The sequence below is a fragment of the Microplitis demolitor genome, chromosome 3, assembly GCF_026212275.2.
Source record: "Microplitis demolitor isolate Queensland-Clemson2020A chromosome 3, iyMicDemo2.1a, whole genome shotgun sequence".
Classification (NCBI taxonomy): Eukaryota; Metazoa; Arthropoda; class Insecta; order Hymenoptera; family Braconidae; genus Microplitis; species Microplitis demolitor.
Window position 1 is genome coordinate 6,568,073 of NC_068547.1, and position 25,409 is coordinate 6,593,481.

Sequence of the window (25,409 nt, forward strand, 5' to 3'; positions counted from 1 at the left end):
ATAGAGAATAAACTTTCCTAAAGAATCGTTATCTTCAATTTTACTGTAAATTTTGTTATTTCTTAATATTATCCAAAAACCTAAATTATCATTAAAAAAATGATTTTCAGAATCAATACAGAAAAAAAAATTAGAGTTTGAGTAAAATTACTAGAGAGACTTTTGAAGAGTATTAAACTGCTTAAAAAATACCGCGAACGGTGACTCGGTAACTTAAGATTCGGCTGAGCTGTAGAGAATTGAAAAAAAATTTTTCTACGTATTTTAAATAGAAAAACTTCTAAATCAAATGTAAAGTACTTGAAATTATAAATAAGGGCTGAAACTTACAGGGTAGTTTTTTTTTAAAGTTTACAACAAAATTTTGAAGTGGGAGTGAAAAAAATGGTCATTCAAATTGAACCATCCTAATGTATGTATATAAATTTACATATTATTTCTCACGACTCAAAAAAATAAGACATATTACGGTAAAATTTTTTAGCTACGTTATTAGATCCACTGCAAAAACATTTCTCATACTTTAACACTGACACCTTGAACTTTAAATAGCAGAGCCTGTTTTCAAACTGATTATTCTAATTACAATACTTTATACCAGTTGTTAATTTATTAATGACACTTAATATGTTATATATATTTTTTAAAATCTAAATTAAGTGTCACTACTGTTAAGTTACTGCAAACTAAAGCTATTAATGTACTCTAATTATTCCATAAAAATGCAACCAACATAAATTATGTTTTTGTAAATAAAAAAAAAATCTTAGTATTTTTGTTTAATGAAGGAACATGTAAAAAAGTGTTGAGAGATGAATAATAATAAAAAAAAAAAACTCGTTCAATCTTTGGTAACCACGTGCCATTTGTTTGATATTTAAAGACTCACATGATGTACTAAAAATGAGACACGTGTTCTGCACGTGTACACATCACAAAAGAGAACAGCATTCTCATCAAAGATACGTGCCTTTCGTATGTTACATATTTAATCCAATTATCTTTTGCTGATATTAAAAAATGCACTAGCAATTAAACAATCTTAAAATTATTATTATTATTTTAAACAATTTTTATTTTATTATTAATATCTATAAATATTAACTAGCACTTTGCTCTTTTATAAATTTTTTAAATCGATGCATTTGTTGGTCCGTAACGAGTGACGTTATAAACATGTACTGCAGATTATTCAAATCAGCTTCAGTATCTGTTACAGTAGTTTCTTTGTACAACCAAGCAGCGATATTACTTCCTGACAGTACACGTATTTTTAATGATTTACGACCAGTTACTTCCAATATATGTTTCTCTATTTGTCGTCTCAGCAAATCAATACCTACAAATATAAATTAAATATTATTATTATAAAAATAAATGTTAATTATGCAAAAGTCACTTATTTTAAATTAGACTTTTTTGAAATAAATTGATCCTGCATATAATATATATTTAATTAATTAAACTAAATGTATTGATTTATTGATAAAACCTGTTAACTTAAGAGCTGAAATAGCTAGAACATTGTCAGGTACAGCGCCTGTAGGTGCAACGTCACACTTATTAGCGATTTCAATTATCGGTTTATCCGGTGTCTCCAATTCGGTCATTATTTTATCAAGTGTTTCTCTTACATGTTCTATTTGAGCATCTTTATCTGGATGACTAGCGTCATACACGTGAACAATGACATCCTAGTAAAATTTAATGAAGCGTTAATTTAAATAGATATATTAATATTTATTTATTATTAATACCTACAGCTATTATTGCATCTTCAAACGTCGCAACAAAAGGTTCGATAAGACCTTCTGGTATATCCTGTATAAATCCAATAGTGTCCATATATAAAACTTTCAATCTACATGGCAATAAACCTTCATGTGCTGTCGTGTCAAGAGTTGCGAATAATTTATTTTGTGGCATCAATGATTGATCACCAGTCAATGCTTTTATTAAACAAGTTTTACCAGAATTAGTGTAACCAACAATAGCAACACTGGGTATTTTTTTACTAGATCTATTGCTGCGTATTAATTTACGGTGTTCTTTTAATTTACTTAATGCATTCCGTAGTTTTGATTCACGCGCATGCAGTATTAATTTACGTTTCTCAGATAAATTAATTCGACCACCGCTGTCTTCTGTTGTCCAGGTTAATTTTTTCCATATGTAAGGTAACTCAGCAAGTGCTACTTGTAATTTAGCTTCTGGTGTCTTAGCATGCTCACGAAATATTTGAATTACTATTGAATAACGATCGTAAACTGGAACTCCAAGTAAGTCTTGCAATTCATTAATTTGGACTGGTCGTAATAAATTAACGCTTACAAATAAGGCTGTTATTTTCGGATTATGTTTAACCCGTTCTTCAAGCATCTTCAAATTACCTTTACCTAAAAGCTTTTTTTTTTTCAATGTCATCAATGATATGCAGAGTGAATCAACAACTGACCAACGTGGTAACGTTCTTATCAACGCTTCTGCTTCGGCTAATTGCAACTGAGGAGTCGTATTGCGTTTTTTATCAGCACCCCATTTAATATACGGCTGCAATATTAAAGTTCCGTGTCCATGTTGAGCTGGATTCAAATACTGCTTAGTTAAATCTGCGTATTCTCTATTTACAGTTGGATCTTCATCAATTGATTCGTGTTCGTAATCGTGTATTAATCTTTTGATACATATTGAATTTAATTTATGATTACAGTTTAATAATTTTTTGTAGTTTGATAAAATAAATTGTGAAGTTTGTTTTATATTTTTTAATAAATGCATTATGTTTGTTTGTTTAATTATATCTATAGGTATCTTTGACTTCAATCAAACAAGTATCTCGGGCGTATTTCCCGCAGTAATATAATATTGGAAGACCAGAGAGAAATCCAGCTGATAATCGTGCCTCTATTGGTAATCGGTACAACTTGAAACCTTTAAGTATTATAGGTATTGCTATTATACCTGCAACAAAAATAGTTTATTTTTAATATAAATTTTTGATAAAACCAGGTAATGATTAGTGTTATTATTTAATGTTTGCTAGCAACGAGTAACCTACAGTCACTACGCAAATGCCCGAGTATTACTACCAAGTTTATAAAATATGATCTGAATTTAACTGTTTATTTAAGTTCTACTTTAAAGTTAACTTTAGGATCTTCTGTTTACTTCTATTATCATTGAAATTTAATAAAACAAATCTCATCATTAACTCGCAAACTTATCGATTTCAATGTCTACTTAATCATGGGATTCTTGAAAAAAAATCTTCACAGGGTGACATTTTTTTTTATTAGTCGTTTAATATATTTTTTTTCACTGATATCAAATTAAATTTTTAAAATTTTTATTATTATAGAAGGCATGGCATAGACTAAATTTTTCTTATTTTCTCTTAATTATATATATAATAGTTATATAACAAAAAATTTTTTTTTCAATAACTACTTATTTTTTAATTAAATAAAAGGAAGAATTTTTGACAATAATCCGAGTTTTTTTTATTGCACCTTTACCAAAAATTGAAAAATGAATATTTTGTTTATTCCTTCGTTAAGATCTAAGATAAACTTATGTACTAAAGAAATCTTTTTGGTTTTTTTATTTCAGATGAGGCACTCATGAGTTATCCTGCCTGCGACATGGAGAATTATTTTTTTAAGTGACTCGTCTCTCCCCACTACCACTGGCTTATTTTTCAATATTTTTTTATAAAAATTCAGCAGAATATTCTTGGTATGATGCTTAATAATGTCACAAATTTTAAGAATTTTAATAACGAAGGTACACTGAAAAAAAAATCACAAAAATATCCTCTATTTTTGTATCTCAAACCTGTTTCTCCCCTTAAAACAGGAATTTTTTTCTTTAATTATTTGACAGAGTTCGAGGGAGTGTATCGATTAAAATTCAAAAGCAACCTTCATAAGGATCACCCTAATACTTTTACTACACCATGAAATTTCATTAACTTTATTTACGTGATTCATATTTGTATTTTCAATTAATAGATATAATTTTTTTAATTTTTATCACGATCTTATATTTACCTATATTAATTAATTAATAAATAATTTACTCCAAAATAGTTGTTCTTATGATTTCATCATTGAATTTTAAATTACATTTGTATAGTTTGTAAATAATGTATTAATTAATAAATATAAACATAAAATTTAATGTCGTTTATTTCATAAATTAATAAAATAATAAATGAAGAGTAATTAAAAGTAAAGTTAATTATTATTATTAATTAATAAGACCGAGTAATTAATATAATTAACAATGAAGAAGTGCAAAAAAACTGTCCCAGAAAAAAGTCGTGGGATTTTGAATAGAAAGACCCCAAGAGGGGAAATGGGAAAAAATGTTTGAAAAAGACGTAGTAGAAATGAAGTTCGAGAATGAAATTAAATGAATATGAAAAGAGAAGAAAGCAGAGTAATTGCGGAAAAGCTAGATAAAGGATTTTAATATCATCGGGAAAAAATAACCCAGAAAGAAGCTACAAGGATTATGAACACTGTGTGTACCCAGGATTAAAGTCTCTAACAACATGTGAGTAAGCAGAGCACTACTGGCAGTACAGAATTCCATCCACTTTAAACAAAATTGAATCAAAATAGTACAAATTAATTGAAAGCTAAAAAAAAATAAATAGTCATAAATGTAAGTTCGAATTAATGTAAAAAAAAAATGTTATAAGTATTGAAAAATAAATAAAATTTTTTAAATATTTACAAAAATACTTTTTTAATTTTTGATCTGCAGTTTTAAAATGTTTTGTTCTGTAAACATCTTGCTCGTTTTATTTAAAAGAAACCAAATTTTAATGTCTGATAATTTCAGTTGATACTGAAGGAAAATAAAATAATAATAATAATAACTTATGCGTGAGAATGTAGCAAACATGAGACAATTTATAAATTTTGAATAAATAAATAAAAATATTTAAATTTAAAAAAATGCGCGTACTGATTTTTCATTGATCTAAATACGCATTTTTTAATTTTTATTCTACTTACATTTTATTTATTTATTTATAACAAAATTTAAAAAATTCTCACTTGTAAGTTACATTTACACTCATGATAATTTTTTATAAATAATCATGAAGATAAATAATGATCCTAAAGTTAGAAGACAACAATTTTTAGTTTTTTTTTTTTTTTTTTTTTTTTTTTTTTTTTTTTTTTTTTTTTTTACAAATGATTTACAAAAACAAAAAATAAAAATACACACATGTAGAAATTTAAAAAAGCTACAGGTGCAATTTTTTGAAATATATTTTTTCTTATAATATAATGTGTCTAAAAATGAGTGTGAATGTAGCAAACAATTGTCATTTTTGTAAATTTTATAATAAATAAATAAATTGTAAGTAGAGTGAAAATAAAAAAATGCATATTTAGATGAATTCAAAATCCGTACGCGCATTTTTTAAAATTTGATTATTTTAAATAATCAATTCATTTATTTCAAATTTATAAATTGTCTCATGTCTGCTCCATTCACACTCATGACAGTAAAGTTAGCGGCCACCTGAAAATTTTTAAAACTTTGAAATAATAAATTAAAATGTTTATAAAATAAAAATAAAAAAAATACATGTTTAAACAGTTTAAAATTAAATATATATATTTTATTTAATTTTATTATTTTAATTATTTTATATGTAACTAAAAAATTGTCGTATGTCTGCTACATTTACACTCATTTCACATGAATGTGAACGTAGCAGACACCAGACAAATTTAAAACTATAAATAAATAGTGTAAATAATTTAAAAAATAATAATTATAAAAAATGCACTTATTAATTTAAAAATTTTTCAAATGCGCATTTTTAAAAAATTTTATTTTATAAATTACTTGCTCTATTTATTTATAATTTCAAATTTGTCTAATGTCTGCTATGTTCGTGCTCATTACATTTACACTCATTTCATATTCAACTTAAATATCATAAATAAATAAATAAAAGTAATTACCAACAAAAAATGATCCAAAAGCATACTTAATAGCATGTCCAGAACATAATGCTAATTTAACATTATATTCTTTTTCGCTGATTAATTCTTTCTTTAAAATTTCATTTTTCTCACTCATAATTTTAAATTTATTAATTTTAAACAATTACTCTAAATAAATTACTTATATAATAACATAACCAAGTAATATAACTGACCGATTTATGATTTTAAAAAAAAATTATCAGTCAATTTTTTAGTACTTGTTAAATAATTTATTGTTTTAAATTGACAATAAACAATTGTCAATTGTAAAAACAATAATCAAAACGTGATTCTAACCCTTGTTATAATTTTTATAAACAGACGAATTACTTGAAGTACTAAAATAATAAGAACAACCTATCGATTCTCGAGAATCGAAATTAACCACGTGGTAAAAGTGTCTAACTTCATATTTATTGACGTCACTATAAAAATCTGTCAGCTATTCATGCAATACATATTTAATATGATTTCGCACACATACATACACTGAAAAAAAAAAAATAATAATAAATAACAAAACTGACTACTTTTAAATGTTAAATAATCATATGTAAAAATAATTTAAAAAATGGAAGCAGGTTTATTAACAAAAGTAATAAACGATTTTCTGACAATTGTCGATGGAGAATTGAGTCTGTCAAAAGGAGATTATTTTCTGGTAATTAATCTATGTGATTATGTATCAAATATCACGTAATTTCTGCTTCAAGTTTTATCTTTGTCTCATAATGCGGTCTTTATTTTTTAAGTGATAACTATTATTATTATTGTTAATGATTAAATTACAGATTTATAACGTCATCGATAAACACTGGTGTTATGGCGAGTCTTATGGCAAACGTGGTACATTTCCGTCAAATCATTTACACAAAGTGGATATTCCTTATTTTAAAGATACTGAAAAATTATTTGTATCAATTGCTCCATTTAATGGTGAACAAGACGGCGATTTATCATTTGCTGAAGGTATAATTTATAAATTATTAATTATAAATTTTTGCGAATTCATAAATTGTAAGGTAGAAGTATCCCCTGATTAAGAAAAATTATTTTAAATGATTTAAAACAATTTGAATCGACTAATATATAAATATACACATCATGGATTAAATCATTTTTTTTAATTACGGTCGTTTTAGGGCCAGTTTTGGACATGAAAAATGTAAATAAAATAATTTTTAAAAGACGCAATGACACGATTAATTTTTAAAATGTGTACAAAGATACTTTTATCACACTTACAATAGAAATTTTATTTTATACTTTTTTATTAATTAAAATAAAGTATTAAATGTCCAAAAATGGAGCAGTGGTCACAAAAGGGACTCCTACCCTATATTAAGATAAAAGATTCATTTCTTATGAGCGTGAATTTAACTGACGGTCGGCAATTTTAAAAATTTTTAAATAAATAAAAAAGAATGACATTTAAAAATGTGCACTCAGATAATTGAAAAATCAGTATACGCATTATTTTAATTAAACTATTTATTTATTTAAAATTTACAAATTATCTCATATCTGCAACATTCACACTCATCATTTATTGACACTATTTAATTTTAATTATATAAATTAAACTTCTTTATTACTTTTATAAGATATAAGTATTTATCATACCGGAAGTTGTAAATAACAGATAATTCATATATTTTTAATAAAAAAATTAAAAATTAATTGAGTAAGTTTATACAAAGGAAATTCAAATATTTTTAAATTACTCTTTCTAGTAATTTATAATTTTTTTTTTTTTTTAGAAATTAAAAAAATTATCGAATGTCCACTAATTTTATTGCATACGTTTATGATAAATTAAAATAATCAGATAAAATGCATCATAATTATTACAATATTTTGTTTATTAATTATAATGTCTAATATACTTTCAATAATGTCAACGATGGAAGCTCTTATCTTATCATAAATAATTATATATATAGTCTTGTAACGATTTTTATAGCCTTAATTAATTTAATAATTACTGTTGAGTGTTTTAAAAAATTAATCATCATTTTTTTAAATTAGGAGAACTTATTATTGGAGTACAACAAGTAGACACTGATTGGTATTCTGGATATATCGATTCAAGAACCGGATTGTTTCCACTAACTCATGTATGGTTGATAAATTCTGCAGCACTCAAAGTAAGTAAAATATACATTCTGCTAATAACAGTCGAGCCGCTAAAATATTTAATCAAAAGTTTTATTATTTTATCCCAGTCAAATGAAAGCTTATGACTAATTTGTATATTTAAAATTTTTTTTTATAGAAACCAACAGACAAAAAAAAAGTCAGGAGAAAAGCCCGAGTTAAGACGTCATTAAAAGCACAATTGGATGAAGAATTAGATTTAACTGCTGGTGAAATAGTGACAGTGTTAGAAATATTAGAGGACGGTTGGGTAAGGGGTGTTACTGGCGACGGTAGAGAAGGAAGTTTTCCTCAAGGATTTGTGAGTTATATAGAAGAGGATCAAGAGAGTGCTGCTGATGAAAGTGACCGGGCGTCTGCATTAAATATAACAATGGATCCATTTCCCGATTCAGTTGCTCAAGGTGGTAAAATATTTAAAGATTTCAATCAATCAGTTCCAAGTACAAGTACGAGGATGTCTGTAGATAATGAACCAGCACCATCTTACTACGATTTATTTCCAGAAACTCGACCTACTTGTCAAGTTAATGGATCCAGTGATTTTAATATCGATATTGATAATGATAATAATGCCCAATTAAATTCATTGGGTTTAAAACCATATGCTATAACACTCTATCCCTTTAATGCTCAATTTCCTAATGAATTAAACTTTGAAGCAGGTCAAGTTGTGCATCTAATACGTCATATTGATTCTGAATGGGCGGAAGGTGAAATTGAAAATGAAAAAGGAATATTTCCTACAACATACGTCAATATTATTGTCAATTGTTCATCCAGCGATGTCAGTCAAGTTGAAAATAATGAACAAGAGCAGCCAAAAGATTACCAACACTTGAACTCTGGTGATTTAGTGAGAGTCCAGCATACATTTAATGCTCAAATGAATGGAGATCTGAGTGTAGCTGAAGGTGACGTACTAACTGTAGTTGAAATGGCTAATGATGATTGGGTGAGCGTTAAAAATAAATTTGGTGATATTGGTCTGTGTCCACGTGGATATCTTACTCATACTGATACTCAAGAGACTCAAGAAGCTCAAGACCCGATTGTTAAACACGATTCAGTTGAAGACTTTGTTGTTATTAGAGACGTTGAAAAAACTGAAGCTCAAGAAGAACAACGAACTAAGCGATTGTCTGAGCCTCACCGTCCCGCTCCTCCCGCGCCAGCTCCTGGGTCCGTTCCTCTGCAAAAACAATCTGTGGCCGACAAAACCCAACCGCCAGTCGCAGAATCTAGTAATAAAACTGACGAAACGAGTGAAGCTGAAGCCGCTAAACAGAAACGGGCTGACAAAAGACAAAATGTTATATCCGAGTTGGTAATAACTGAGAAAGAATTTGTCCGTGATTTGAAAGTTACTTACGAAACTTTTCATTTATTTAATCCAAAAATATTGGAAGAACGAGGTATTGATGTTCCTTTATTGTTTGGTAATATTTTAGAAGTGATTCACGTTGCGGAAGAGCTGCTTGATTCATTGCTGAAAGCTATGAAAGGCTGCGATGAGTCTAAACAAATGATTTCTCCCTGTTTTTTAACTATGGCCGATAGATTACAAACAGTTTACGGTAAATATTGCAGCAATCATGAAGCCGCATTGTCGCTACTTAAAAAGTACGAAGAGAATCGTGAAATTATGAAGATTTTTGAAAAAGGCATTGAGACTCTTCGTTATCAAGTAGCGTGCTTTGATATGAGTTCTATTTTAATAAAACCGGTTCAGAGAATTTTAAAATACCCGCTCATGTTGTACGAGTTGACAAAGTGTACGGAAGATGAACACCCAGACCGGGCGGGTATTGAAGCCGCTTGGAAAGCAATGACTGACGTTGCTTCTTATATTAATGAGTATAAACGGAGAAAAGATATTGTTTCAAAGTATCTTGACACAGACAATACATTGATGAGTAAAATGGCTAAACTAAGTATGCACTCGGTTGCCAAAAAATCGAGTAGACTGAGCGCTAAATTGTCTGCGAGTCTTGGTCTTACAAATGTACCAGCAGACCCTGTTTTTGAAGAACTTGAAAAACAATTTAAATCAATGGCTAAATGTGTTGAGCAATTGATTATTGATATTGATCAATGTTTTATTTGGCTGAATGATGACGCTTCTTGTGGTGAATTATTAGCTGAATATATTAATCAATATCACTCTGGTGTTTATAGTATTGAAGTGCAAAAATATAATCAAGTTCGTTGTTCGATATCAAATCAATTCATTAAAACATTCAAAGATAATATTGATAAATCTGTTATTAAACCTCTTTCTTCATTGCTGTTATTACTTGAAGGACCGGAAATGCTCATTACTAAACGTTATGATAAATTATTGGATTACGACAATGCGATATCGAGAAGTGAAAAAAATAAAGAGTCAAGAATAATAAATGAAGAGCTGATAACTGCTAAGACTAATTACGAAGCATTAAACCAACAATTGTCTGAAGAATTGCCGATATTAATAGACGCGGGTGTTAAAATAACAATATCATGTCTACGTAGTTTTACAAAAGCGCGTAAATTATTCAATGGAAAAGTTACAAAACAATATTTAGATTTACCTAAATCAACAACACAAAATCCATCTGAAGATATTTTACAATCATTTTTGATAAATCACAATTTATTATGGAACCAAATATCGAGGTTTAGTTTCGCTGGTGTTAATCCGCGAGTTGAAGAACCCAGTGCTGATGTCAGTCCACAGAAAGACAAACATAAAACCCAACTGCTAGGTAAATATCAGCGAGATAAATTATTTATTGTCAAGGATAATTTAGTTAGCACGTCGACACTGGATTTGGGAGCGAGTAAAGGGACTATTGTCGCGGTTATCAAAACGCAGGACCCGATGGGCGATAGCTCCAGGTGGTTTGTTGATAATGGTTTCACTCAGGGTTTTATGCCCTCGAAAATGCTGGAAGCTTTGACGCAGACTAAAATAAATTTTAATAATAATTATAATAATAATGATGTCGTTGATTCACGTTCTAATACTCCGGATCTCATGTCTCTGGAATCACCAGTAAAAAATGTTAATACTAATTTAATTTCACTTGATAGTCCTCAAAAAGTATCTCTATCACATTCTCATCCTAATTCGAATTCAAATTCGAATTCACAATCTCAGTGGTATTTAAATACAGAGGGAATAAATAATGATAATAAATATTATGGTAATTTACCAGCTAAACAAGAACAAAGATATGAAAATTTTGATACTAAGGTAATTAATTTAAATTATTGTTTATTTTAATTTAGGAAGGGGCAAAACGGTATAGGACACAATGGGGTACCTCCGAAATTCTATAAAAAAAGTTTGGTTTTTAAAATGTTTTTTAAACATTCCAAAATTACTTTTATAAATATAAACATAAGAAATGTTTTTTTTCCTTTGCAACCAATAATTATATGAAATGTAATTTTTCTTTGAATACTCTCTCATGGGCATTCTCAGTCCCCTCCCCTACACTTTTTTAAAATATTCAATGACTTTTAGTTGTAGTGACCGTGTAAAAATTTTGATAATCAATTAAAAAAAGTTAAAGCATATTAAGTAGGAGTTAAGCGAAATTCGGAAAATAACTCAGTAAAATTTTTATGTCAACATTATAATTTAGTGTCAAATTTTTTTAGTCTAAAATTTATTTATTAAATTTCATTTAACTCAAGTAAATTATTCATAAGAAAATTAAATTTTATCAAATTTATTTAATTTCCAGAAATTTTATTTTTCTTTTTTTTTTAGGGAGTATCCCATTTTGTCCGCAAAAAATGAAATTTTTTTTTTAACGGCAGCTGAATATTTTTTCGATTCACTTTGAATATCATTAGAAAAAAAAAAAAAATTAACATATTCAAGTCCCCAAAACTTAGAATTTCCTTAAGTGCCTGTTTTGCCACTCCCTCCCCTATTTTAAAATTATTTAATAAAATCTGAATTATTATATTTTTTAGTTTTATTATGTGGAATTTGATTTCGATGGTAAAATGCCAGGAACACTTGGCGTTAAAAAAGGGCAAGCATTAAAGCTGATTAGACCAAACGACGAAAAAGGTAATACTGCTTGGTGGTTAATGGAAAACCGTGATGGAAAAAGTGGATACGTACCTAGTAATTATTTAAATTTATACCGAACTTAAAATAACTATTTATATTAGGGTATTTTACATCTTAACACCAAGTGCCTCTGTTTTTATTTTTATTTTAAATTTAAATTTTAAATTAATTGATAACTGACAATTATTTACTAATTTTTATCAATTATCTTATTTATAAATTAATTTAATTTTTAATCCACTTTCAAAGTGTCTTTTATTATTAACATCTGTGATATTGATGCAGATACTGCAATATGCCAATAAATTTATTTTTAAATACGCGAGATCTCTATTGGGAATCTATTTTAGTTAATTAATTAATTATTCAATTTATTATTATTATTTTTAAAATTTTTATTGTAAATAAATGGAGACATGTTAATTAGGCTTACGTTAAAAAAATAAATGCTGGGCATTAAATCATGTATCTTATAAAAATGTATATACATTACTTACATTAATGAAATATTATACAATACAATATATAATTGCTTTGATAAAATATATATATTATATGTATTTAACAAAAACATTTTATAATATTTAACTTCGAAAATTTTCTCCAATAAATTCTTGAGGATTGAATCCTTGTTTCCATACGGTATCTTTTAAATACGATCCAATTGTTGAATTAGAAAGCATGGCTTCAATAATATTTTTAAATCCCAATTGACTTGCCAATACATATTTACACTCAACGTCGCTTAATTCACATATTAAACTTTGCATATTTTGTGTCATTTGTTTAGTTATGTTTTTTTCCATACGATATCTGAAATCAAATGGAATTATTATTAATTATTTAATAGAATGTTATTTTTTTATATTACCAAAGTACTTTATTATTATTAATATAAATAATAATTATTAACATGTTTATTAAATACAATTTAATACTGAAAACTTATTTAATTATTTAAAAATGGTAACCTGCAATCCCTACGTCACTATCAATATTAATTTCATTTTTTATCAAATTTTTTACTGTGAGATAAAATATCTCTAGAATTGAAAGATAAAAAAAAACTTATAAATATTTAAATAATTTACTAAAATTGTAAAAATAAAATTACGTCAGTCTTTAATTATAAAATATTATAATCGTGAAGTTATTAGACAATTAAAAATTTTTGGAATTTTTTTTTTTTTCGACAAATCAATTAAAAAAAATATATGCACATGTAAATTATGAAAAATTTATCAGTGCAAATTTTAAAAATATTTTTTTTTTATAATTCATTGTTTTTAAAAAATTCAAAAAATTATTAGACGTCGGCTTGCTTCAGTATCATAAAATATTATTAAAAATTTTGATATTAATAATTTGTGAGACATCTCAAAGATATCATAAGTGTGTTTTAAAAAAAGACACATGATTAATTTTATGTTGTAAGGTACAGGTATTAATATCGTAGAATTAAAATATATTCATATAAATATTTTAAAAAGTCAGCATATTGACCCATGTAAAAAAATTTTTTGATAAAAAGTTTGATAAAAGTTCGTAAAAGTGATTTTCTAAATTTGAGACAACTCTGGAACTTGGGATAATTTTTTTTAACCTAAAAAAAATTCAAGTCTGAAAATTTCAATCTCTTAACCTCATTTTTGAACAGTTCTGATGAGAGTTAAAAAAAACCTTCATAATTGCTTTTAAAGTCTTTTCTCCAAGCGAATTAGTTTTGCTTGAAAAATTCCGAAAAAACGCGCCAAAAAAATACTGAGTTAAAATTTTTTTATAGTTCTGAAAGTTATCAACTTAAAGTTCAGTATTGTCCCATGTTTGAAAGTTCACTATTGTGAACCTTTTGAAATAAATTTCTTTTTACACACAGGGATCGTATAATATATATTAAACCACTCTTTTGACCAATCAGAAAGGATTATATTTTAATACAAAATTTTATGAGGCTAACTGTAGCCATTTAACAACGTATTCTTCGGCATGAGTTACATAAAAAGACAAATTAAGATCAATACCATTCTAATGGTACAATATTTTTGATTTTCCTATTATTTAGATAAAATATATATAACTTACTTGCAAACACAATCCTGTACAATGGCATTAGTAAGACGTTTGTATGTCAAAAAATCTTTCAGGAATTTAATTTCTCCATTAGTAATAACATGATGATAAATAATGCTTGGCCAGTCAGCATTATGACTGTAAGCTTGAATCAGAATAAAAGTTTGTGGAAAGGTGAGCGTTTGGCAAAGCGCTTTATTTATTTCTTCATTACTTAAATTAAGTAAACAAGTAACTTGTTGATTAACAGCAACCCCATTTAATAGAGACAATTGCAAAGCAACCAATTGTGCCTGATGCGAACATTTATGGGCAGTATTTAATTTATTGTCTTGTAAATAATGTTCAGTAGCATCCGTAAAGTATGTTATCGCAGACTGTAATTTTTTTTCTGTCTTATCATTGCGTGTTAATTTAATAACAGTCTGTAAATTAATCATCATTCTTATATTTTCTTTTCTGATATCTTGTAACAGTTCACGTATCACCATCTTAGCTTTATTTTCCCACACAATAGCGACTTCCGTATAAAGTTGAAAGTGATTAGCAACTAAATTGAATAGTTCTTTATTATCCGGGCACTGTTTTTTACAAAACTCCATGGTTGCCATTTTTAAACCGGTGACTTTGTCAAGTCCTTTGCCGAGCAAAAATTCAAACTGATCATTTTCTTTAAGTATATTAAATACATAATTCATTTCTGTAAAACGTCCAATACCAGTTAACAATCGTACCAAGAGACTCCAAAGTTTAAGATGCTGCAAAGTGTTTGCTAAGCTCTGACATTTTCTTAAAACATAAGCGATACCTTCCATATGACAACCAGCAGTAAAATAATTATGAGCACGTATAAGTAATTCGATAATTATTTTTAATGTCGCGATATCACGTTTACTACCATGTGACTGTCCCAATCTAATATTAATGCTCTTCATTAATTCCCATCCGAGTATTGAAGGATCACTGCACAAATCAGTTATCAAATGGGCATGTACTTCTAATGGATAACCCCACATTGAAGATGATAATTCATATCCATCTTCAACTTGTCGCGTTATATGTAAAATTATTTCTCCAGCTAAAAACTTAGCAACTTCACTGTCTTTTATTCTGTATATTATTATCACATCTTTAATGAGATCAAATTTATTTGGACAATTTATTCCCGTTATATCGTAAAGTATTTCTATTGGATCTTTGGACTTGAGCAAACTTTGATAATTTCTTTTTAAACTAACAGATAATTTATATAATAAAAGAATTTTGTTGCCAACATTCGTACCATGTTGAAGATTCTTAACTAATTTATCTAATAATTCAATACAGTCTGCAGTCATTTTTTGAAATGAGATGTCTGTTTCATCTTCAGTTCTATTATCATCATCATTAGCATAAGAGGCTGATAAATTAATTGATGATTCAGGCTGTCTTTTGAGTCCTTGTAGACGTAACAGCGAATACTTTTGTGGTTTTACTGGCAACAAATTTTCCAAAAGAATTTTATGCTGTGAACTTAATTCATAAGGTGACAGTTCAAGCTCAGCAATACTTAAGCAAAGCATAAGTATTTTTAAATCATTATGTTTATAATTAAAAATCGCGCTTATACGCAAAGCAGTTTCGAGATCTTCAATGTCAATAAATTTATTTATTAATTCATTTATTGCATTTTCTTCAGTGCTATCATTCAGTACACAGCTAACTCTTAGATTACTAACACCCGACAATAATTCCGTTTTTAATTTATTAAATAAACATCTTTTGTTACTTATTTCTATGGCTTCTGGACCGGCAAGTATGCAAGATTTCCACATCGCCATTTCAATTGTATCAATTGTTTGCTGGTCAGTTGAAATAGGCTTCAAAGTATTAAGAGCAAGTTGTAATATTTCGTACCGCTCTTTATGTGAGTTAACTTTCTCCGCATGTTCTACGAAAAATCCAGCAGCATCCTCGAAATTAACGTTATATTTTTTAATATCGAGAGCGTACTTTTTCCAAAAATCTAAATCACATTTTTCTGTGGTTAGTTTTTCATTATTATTCATTTTAATTGAATGGGATTTAAATTCACAGCGATACTGGTCGATAATTATTTTCGAACAGGGTAAATTAGATATTTTAGATAATTCGAGTGCGCTTGTAAAATCTTCATTGTCAATTAATAGTTGAATACAGCGTTTAAATTCTTGTGTTATGTTTGAACAATTATCTATTAATTTAATAGCAGTAAAGTCTATTTTAACATTTGTCCTTTCGAGACTTGTGACTATTTCCCAAAGCATTTTAAATTCAATTCCATCAATATTTAATGAAGAATTAAAATTATTTTCAACAAGAATACGTAATATTTTTGTTTGAATCTGTATACTTTTAGAGCAACGTCCCAAAGCTGATAAAATACATTCGGTAGCAACAGTTGCTATCCAATATTCATTATTTAGATACGTCGTATCAACATCTGTCCAATCAATCATTTTATTACTTTTAAATGTTGAACAGATACTTAAAAAATTGTTTAAACTATTGACTGATGATTCAAAGTCCGCGTGCTTGATACATTTTACGAGAAAATAAAAAAATATTGAAAGCGGATTATCAGGCATGAATATTTTAAACCCGCGGCTCAAAGTATCGATATACCCAAGTGATATTATTCTACGGAAGAGATCAGATACTTTTTTGGCAGACCAAATTTGATCGTTCAAACAATTTGTGTAATCAATTATCAAATCTTCGTCGTTGACGGATATAACTAGCCAAGAATAGCAGTAAGCTGCTGTCGCTGAGGGCTCATAACATGCTGCTAAAATTATCGGTATCGCTGATCTGCAATCACGTGATGATTTCAATAATGCGCCAGGTGGGTCTTGACTCTGATGACACTTTAGTATCGTCAGCCATAGGTCGTAATTATATGATGAATTTTTTTGGTTTAATGGAAAATATTTGAAAACATTTGGTAATGGTTCTTCTGTATCATTTGTATTTATTTTAGTTTGAAGACTTCCTGGATCCTAAAGTAATAATTTATTTATTAAAATTTTAATTTTAATTACCAACTCATATTTATTATCACATATTTTTTTTGATTTATTTTTAATTTTATAACTTGAGATACTTGCTCTCAGATGTAGATTTTTTAAGACCAAAAATAAATCAAATGGCGAAATTATATTATATATTTTTTTTTAGCTTATTGTTCTAAAAGTATGTCAGTATATTAATAATAAATGATGCTTACATTTTTACGACTCATCCTTAACAAATTCAATTGTCTTGTATCCGGTAATTTAATTAGTGGAAGATTAACCCGAGAATAAGTTTCGGCAAGTAAATGTGAATTATTTAATGATATCAATAAATGTTCACGTATATTTTGATTTTTAAATAACTCTGCGTTGTGAAATATCTATAATATATAATATAAAAATAGTTATTAAAACGTTTTGCATTACTAATTTTAAAAGGACATATTTTATACGCCCTTTAGGCTTTCAAAATTTTTAGTTTTAGATTAAGTCTACAAAATGATTAGCAATTTAAAAAAATTATACACATAAAAAAAAAATTCTAGGCTCGAAAAATTTTTACTCAGCCCAAAAAATTGTAAATTGAAAACAAAAATTTTCTTGGGGTGAGAACAAATTTTTTCTAGTCCTCAGAAAATTTTTGTCTTCAATTCATAATGAAAAATATTTCTTGCGCCCAGAAATCCTTGTTTTCTGTGTACGTCCTTTTCGTTTTAAACTTTGTGACTAACGTTAAAAAGACATATAAAAATATGTCCTTTAGAACTACCCAGATAGCATTCAAGTCGGAATTACTGCTTTACGACGTCTTTTTGAAGGCGTCCTCAAAAAATCTTACAATGACTTCTTAAAGGTGTCATTTTTAAGAACTCTTAATTAAGAGTTCTTGAAGAATCCATAAATAAGACGTCAGTTTTGTGACGTCTAAACGTATTCATTTTTTTAACATCTTTATAAAGTCAAAATTAGGAGTGCCTAAAGAGGTCATGTTAAATTCATACTGAAGTCTTATTTGCGAAGTCAGAAAAAAGAACTCTTTTTAAAATCGTCTTACTGAGTTCACTAGGAGGCTCATTCGACATCTTGAGAGTTTCTTAAAGACTTCTTTAAGGTATTGATGAGACGTCCAAATCATAAATAGAAACTCATTCAGAACTTATCAAGACGTCATTTTGCTATCTGGGTACTACGCGATTTTATTGAGTTAATTAAATTTAAATAAAAATATATTTTACCTGTTCTAATGGATAACCGAAAATGTGTCCAACTAACACGAATTCAAACCAAAAGTTATTATTCGCCAGATATTTTAAAAATAATGAAGGAAATTTAGTATTATGTATATAACAAAATTGTACAATAAAATCCCATGATTTTAATGCTGATATAAATTCATTCACATTTTTCATTGATACAGTACATTCATTTTTAAAACTTTCTTCAAGATAGTTTGTTATTATTGCCAAATCTTTATAAGAGTTGTGATAAGTTACAGATTCAAGGAGGTCATCTAGAGTTCATATTAAATTTTTATTATCTCTTTAAAAAGAATCGACGGGAGTAAGATGAACGTTAGTGTTCTACAAATATTTTAAGACATATACTTACTTATTGAAACATCTATTTTATTTTTAATATAATTGGCTGCTGTCGTATGAAATCTCAGACATTCTGAATCAATACCAAGATATTCTATAAAAGATATGCAGGTACTTATTATTTTACTATCATTTAAGTTTTTTAACCCATAAATATGTGCATGGAATGCGCTTTGGGATTTTCTGAAAAATTAATTTATTAATATTTAAATTTAATCATTAAAATATGTATTTTCCAAGTCTTTTATAATTCCTAATTATAATTTATATATTTAAAAAAAATATGTGAATATTTAAAAAAAAAAAAAAATAATTAACAAATTATTCACTAATTAAGAAAATTTTGATTAACTAAATTACATAACACGCAAATGATATTAAACTAAAATATTAAAATATATATGTAATATAAATTTTAAATTTGCCGTCTTAAGCTAAAGTAATGTGCAATTTATAATTACAATAATTTATAATTTCGGATATTTTTAACTGTAAGTTGGCAGTTTCTACGTAACTGTCCTGGTATCACTACTTAATTAATTTACACTGTATAAAATCGTGAGTGAATTCGGAGTGATTACAGATTTTATTTAAATTTAAATTTACTCCGTCATTCGTTCTGGAATTTAATAAAAAATTACTCCGCATACAGAGTAAATGGGGTTCGTTTTTTCAGCAGAATAATTTTGGATTTTATTTTAATCTGCATTCACTCCAATTCGGAGTTTCAATATTAAAATAAACTTCCCTTCGAAGTGAATTTCACTCCAAGGGGATTAAATAAGTAAACACTTATCTACTCCGCATTCACACTAGATTTAACCCACATTACTCTGATATATTTTTTAAATTTTTATTATCATCAAAATTTAAGAAATAAAATATTTTCATCCATCCCATAATTTGTTTATTTGAATAATTCGAATTATAAGAATATTTGAAAAAAATCATCACATTAAAATTTTTTTATCTAGTCCTCGAATAATTTATTTTTTATGAAAGCGTGGAAAGTTTTAATTTACTGTGCGATTGTAATGAAAATAATATCGCTCTTTACTTAACATAAATTTTTGAAAACTCGTCATTAAATACCTTTTAAAAAATATATATAATTTATTTTAATAATAAATATTGACGACAATTTTTTAGATAAAAGACTTGGAATAAAAATTTAAACTACTAATTAAATATTAAATAATTAATAATAATATTAACATTTTAGATGAAATACTATCGGATATTTTAGCCCGCTGTTTTTGTAAAATATAACCAGCCATACTTGGTCTCAATTCTTTCAAATAATACTTATAAGTTAGTTTTTCTTTGTGTCCATATTTTTTAATCAAATAGTCACTAGTAAAAGTAGGAATTGGATCATTTTTATTTCGCCACTTAAATAATTCTTGAATATTTAAATTATTAAATCCATTAATAAGTTGGTACATTGTGATGTCATTTCTTCCTGTTAAATCATCATTCATGACATCTTTTAAATAAGGTATACATTTTAAAAGTGCATCAATTACTTCCTTTTCAAATGTCAGATTTTCAATAAAAAATGCATCACCACAAAAATAATCTTTGAAGCTTATTAACTTTTTATCATTTTTTTGTCGTTGCATAACATTACGATCATTTACGTAGTTAATAATAATCAGTATTAATGCGACATAAGGATTTGACTGTAGGAACTCAGTAAAATTGTGCGTTATGTTATAAATTGTTTGAAAAATTGCATTGGTAATAATTTTTTGATCGGCATTATTAAATTTACTTAAATCATGTAATGAATGTTGCAATTTTTTCTCTTGTAAATATACGTTATGATCAAAATCATCGCTTATTTTTTTCTGGTGATATACTATTGAAAATATATTTTCAGTAAATATATCACTGCATAAACGACAGTGTTCTTTAGACAATATTTTATTAAACTCGGATGGTATTACTGACGCACTAAATAAACGTGACAATGTTGATCTAATATCTTTTTGTTCGCTATTTAAAAATATTCCATATCTGCAATTGAAAATAAATATTTTTAAAAATTTATCTTTTGGTACCTGACGTATAAAAAATATTTCAAAATTTTATGGATCAATTCATGTAAATAATTTAATTTATTTATGAAAAAAATATATATGTCGATATTTTAACACAAATTTAAAAAATAAGATTCATCTTTCAGGGCATTCTCAGACAATACCCACTTTTGAAAAATTTTCTATGACTCAGCTGTCATAACGATATTAAATTTTCATTAATTAATTTTAATAAAATTAAAGGATTAAAGTGAAAAAGGACAACGTAGTTGCAATTTTGCCGAGATATAAATTTTAAAAAAAATTATTCACAGTTGTTATCAACTAGGAGTCAAACAAAATTTAATAATAAAATTTGAAAATTCAAATTATAATATTAACATAAAGATTCTACTGAAATTTATTTAACAAACTTAGTTCAACTCTTAGTTGATAACAACTGTAAATAATTTTTTTTTAAATCTAGGGTAGAAGTTCAATTTGTTGTCACTGCTCCATTTTTAGATATTCAATACTTCATTTTAATTAATGAAGAAGTAGAAAATAAAATTGTCATTGCAATAGTATGATAAAAGTATCTTTGTACAGATTTTAAAAATTATGTCATTGTGTCTTTTACAAATTACTTTATTTAAATTTTTCAAGTGTCCAAACTGGCCCTGAGTAACCAAAAATGATACCTCTAATCTATTTCAGTGAAAATGCAACTACGTTTCCCTTTTTTCAATTAATACTTCAATTTTCTTTTAGTTAATTAATAAAATCTTAATACTATTATGACAATTGAAAGTTATTGAATATTTTTAAGAAGTGTGGGGGAGGGGCATGGAACACTGTCCGAAAATACCCTTGACTAAAAATTTTTATTTTTTTGAATGTTTTAAATTATTTGAATTCATAACTTAAGGCCATTCACAGACAGTGCCCCCACTTTTTTAAAATTTTTAATGACTTTAAACTGTCATAAATGTATCAGAATTTTATTAATTAATTAAAAAAAAATTAAAACTTTAATTGAGAAAAGGATAACGTAGAAGTAATTTCACTGAGAAAAAATTACTTACAGTTGATATCAATTGAAAATTAAGCAAAATTTCTTGAATAAATTTCAGCGAAACTTTCATGTCAATTTAATAATTCAAATTTTCAAGTTCTGTAGGGTAAAATTTATTCAGCAAATTTCGTTTAACTCCTAATTGATAACTGCAAGTAATTTTTTTAAAATTCTATGTCTCAACAAAATTACTTCTACGTTGTCCTTTTCTCAATTAAAGTTTTAATTTTTTTTTAATTAATTAATTAAATTTTAATACATTTATGACCGTATAAAGTCATAGAATATTTTTAAAAAGTGGAGAGGCTCTGTCTGAAAATGCCCTTAATAATTTTTCTCCCGTATATTTTTAATTAATTTCACGTTCTATTAAACATAAAAAATAAAATAAAAATATGAAACTACTTTACGCCAAAATAAATATATGTTCTCCAACTAAAAAAATTAAGTTAGTAAATCCATAAATTTCTGAGATACCTCATTACTGTAACTAAAAAACATAACATATATTAATAATATAATAAAAAATAACAGGCTTAATTAAATAATAAATAAATATTAATAATTAATAAATAATAACCTCGCTAAATGATTAAGTAGTAATAACTTGACAGGAAATGAAGCATTAGACGTCTCAATACTTTCAATCATCTCCAGTGTGATATTAAGTTTTGAAAATATTTTAACATCAATGTCTTTATTACAACTATTAATACTTTCCTGCTTATTATAATAAATATCAATCCAGATTATCAAAAAATCAGTTTTATTATTCAATAATAAATAATCCCAAACAACTTCAGTCTTGAGTTTGCTCGACAAACTGCTATCATAAGTTATAAAATAAAGTTCAGTTAGCAGAGACTCCCTGACATTATTATCAATATTCAATACATCTTGTATGGAAATATTCGGTATCAATTTATAATGAAATAATGTATCTGTGAATTCACATTTATCTTTATACTTCTTGAGACATTTAACGATATTCCATCCCAGAATATCTTCATCAGAGAAACCTTTATTATTAATAATATGATTGACTAAATATTCACGTATTTTATGATCAGGTAATTTAATACAAATGTTACGAATATATCCGATAGGATCTTGACCAACATTACGTAGAATATGTGAAGCACGATGGATCTGTTGCTTGTTTAGTAATTCGTCAATCCAAGCATCGACTTCGTTATTGAAAAATAATTTAGCCTCACTGATATTTAAATTTTTTCGGTAACATAGAAATTTATATGCTAAATTTATGTGTGTTCCTTTGGCTGATGATTCTCTGACGACCTCACGATCTTTCATTGATGACCAGCCAGACCAGACACCAGCTAATTCTCCAGACGTCAAACATTCAACTGGTATTCCACCCACTGATTCCATTATTTTATTATTATTTATATTTTAACACAATCATTTAATTTAATTTTAATTAATGTAATTATATTAATTTATAGTAAATAATAAATATATATAATTAATAAAACTCATGACTATTTTAGATGTTGCAGTTAATTCTCAACTTTGAATATTGTAACAAAGCAGATAAATGTTTACATGACAAAATATATATTAATACTATTTAAACTGATCATTGGGAATATCTTAATTATCAATACTATTATTATTCATTGTTCAAAGTTCGATCTAATTAAGTAATAATAATTAATGTTGAAATAAATGTCTGATTATGTAGGACATTGAGGTTACGATTGTCTTTGTTTATAAACAATTAAACCGATTTGTACATTTTTTTAATAATAAATACATTATTGAAGATAACATTTAATAGCACTGGTAATTTTTTTATATTTTTGCTGCGTATTTTATTAGTTTATCTAAGTACTAATTTGAATCATTTTTTTTTATTTTGTAATCCTGATAATAAACTTGTGAATCAGCTGTTTTAGCTGTCACATTGATGGAAACAATGTCGATAATCAAGATCCCACTGGAAATATCTGATTATAATAATTTTGAAAAATATGTAAATGTGTGTAGAAACATAATTTAAAATAATAAAAAATGAAAAACTTGATATTAAAATCAAAATCAATTTGATAAATGTTTTTATCTATTCTCTAAAAGTTAATTTGTGAAATTTACTAGCAAATAGTGAATATTCATTCATTTTCACTCTAATTTAGTTTTAGAGAGTAAAATATTTATCACAGAGATCCCTTATTAAAAGAAATGATTTAAAACGATTATTATATTAACTCTAATAAATATTAGTTTGACACAAAAATATATAATCACTTAGAATAAATATATATTTCTTAGAAGTTAATAAATATATATATGAACCTAATAATTATTTACTATCAAAAAAGGCAGTTGTCACTATGATAGCCAACAACAGCGGAAGTAGTTTGGTGATCACCACTAGATCACGCCTACCATTTGTAGTGTTCCTGGTAAAAAACTTATTTCAGAAGTTTTATATTCAAAATTCGAAGCATCATCCGGACGACGTGGTTGGTTTCAAATTTTTACCACGAAAACACTACATTTTAGAGTAACTATAATGAATAAATATAAAGCGAATATAAAAACAAATGGTAGATATCCACAGGAACAGGAACAATTTATATAGTCACAAATTATAAAACACATGTAAACCATTTGTTAGGATTTAGAGTTGGTAAAGTTTTGCTGAAAAACTAAGGGAATAGTAGTTTCTCATTTTGTCTACATTCGAATTCTGTATTGTAAATTCTTCTGTTTCTGGTTTTTATAGTGCATTATCAAGTCCTTCCCTTTATAATTATAATTTTCTCCATCTATTGGTCTTGCTGTCACTTTTTTCATAATCTGTCTTATAATGTCGATTGGTGCTCCTGATCCCCATACTATTTCTTCATCGCTCGATGGAGAATCTATTTTTCTTCTTTTAGTCTTATGCATCTTGTCTCGACTTTTTTATTTTCTTCCAATTTTTTTTTAGTCCTTCCACTTTCCGTATCGTCTCTATCCATGTTTGTATTTTCTCCGTGTTTTTCGTAAATTTTTTCCAATTCATCTAGCGTATTTCTCAATATTTGTATTTTCTGTTGAGTCCTTTTCGTATTTTTCAAAACATTTTTTTTTTATTTTTTTAACCAGTTCTATCGTTTTCTCCCCTATAGAATTGTCGAATTTGTCTCAACCTTCTTTCTTTTGTCTCTCGGTCACTTTTTTAAGCCGATCAGTATTTTCCTGAACCATTTCAAGAATTTAGAGTTAAGTATTTTTCCTTCATTCCCGACCCAATTTTTTAAATATATCTCACTGATGGTAAAAACTAATTACAAACTTTTTTATCTTAAAGTGATAACGCAAGAAAGAGCGCGTGCTCGAACCCTCAGAAGATACATTGATA

At 26.8% G+C, this 25,409-nt stretch overlaps 3 protein-coding genes across 3 annotated transcripts; 1 reads left to right on the forward strand and 2 right to left on the reverse strand.

Moving 5' to 3' along the window:
* Positions 1-1,048: 1,048 nt before the first annotated feature.
* LOC103568574 (putative GTP-binding protein 6) lies at positions 1,049-6,332 on the reverse strand. Its single transcript, XM_008545502.3, has 4 exons — positions 5,991-6,332; positions 1,762-2,961; positions 1,493-1,694; positions 1,049-1,339 (listed from the first exon to the last, which is right to left on the reverse strand). Exons 2-4 carry the CDS (start codon positions 2,776-2,778, stop codon positions 1,101-1,103), a joined length of 1,458 nt encoding a protein of 485 aa, XP_008543724.1. The 5' UTR covers positions 2,779-2,961; positions 5,991-6,332; the 3' UTR covers positions 1,049-1,100.
* An 83-nt stretch (positions 6,333-6,415) lies between these two features.
* LOC103568575 (dynamin-binding protein) lies at positions 6,416-12,695 on the forward strand. The gene is made up of 5 exons (XM_008545503.2): positions 6,416-6,675; positions 6,806-6,983; positions 8,043-8,161; positions 8,290-11,409; positions 12,141-12,695. Exons 1-5 carry the CDS (start codon positions 6,586-6,588, stop codon positions 12,324-12,326), a joined length of 3,693 nt encoding a protein of 1,230 aa, XP_008543725.1. The 5' UTR covers positions 6,416-6,585; the 3' UTR covers positions 12,327-12,695.
* A 14-nt stretch (positions 12,696-12,709) lies between these two features.
* LOC103568576 (spatacsin) lies at positions 12,710-23,555 on the reverse strand. The gene is made up of 7 exons (XM_008545505.2): positions 22,620-23,555; positions 20,159-20,962; positions 18,954-19,126; positions 18,581-18,855; positions 17,558-17,725; positions 14,326-17,330; positions 12,710-13,056 (listed from the first exon to the last, which is right to left on the reverse strand). Exons 1-7 carry the CDS (start codon positions 23,429-23,431, stop codon positions 12,828-12,830), a joined length of 5,466 nt encoding a protein of 1,821 aa, XP_008543727.1. The 5' UTR covers positions 23,432-23,555; the 3' UTR covers positions 12,710-12,827.
* Between the last annotated feature and the right edge of the window lie 1,854 nt (positions 23,556-25,409).

Excerpts from the sequence above, each read along its gene's own strand:
- LOC103568574 (XM_008545502.3), bottom strand. The coding sequence starts at position 2,778 with ATGCATTTATTAAAAAATATAAAACAAACTTCACAATTTATTTTATCA. Across the intron at positions 1,695-1,761 it reads TTGAAGATGCAATAATAGCT|GATGTCATTGTTCACGTGTA; the intron begins GTAGGTATTAAT and ends AAATTTTACTAG. Across the intron at positions 1,340-1,492 it reads TTCAGCTCTTAAGTTAACAG|GTATTGATTTGCTGAGACGA; the intron begins GTTTTATCAATA and ends TTATATTTGTAG.
- LOC103568576 (XM_008545505.2), bottom strand. The coding sequence starts at position 23,431 with ATGGAATCAGTGGGTGGAATACCAGTTGAATGTTTGACGTCTGGAGAA. Across the intron at positions 19,127-20,158 it reads GATAGTATTTCATCTAAAAT|AAAATCCCAAAGCGCATTCC; the intron begins GTTAATATTATT and ends TTAATTTTTCAG. Across the intron at positions 17,726-18,580 it reads TCGGTTATCCATTAGAACAG|ATATTTCACAACGCAGAGTT; the intron begins GTAAAATATATT and ends TATATATTATAG.
- LOC103568575 (XM_008545503.2), top strand. The coding sequence starts at position 6,586 with ATGGAAGCAGGTTTATTAACAAAAGTAATAAACGATTTTCTGACAATT. Across the intron at positions 6,676-6,805 it reads CAAAAGGAGATTATTTTCTG|ATTTATAACGTCATCGATAA; the intron begins GTAATTAATCTA and ends ATTAAATTACAG. Across the intron at positions 11,410-12,140 it reads ATGAAAATTTTGATACTAAG|TTTTATTATGTGGAATTTGA; the intron begins GTAATTAATTTA and ends TATATTTTTTAG.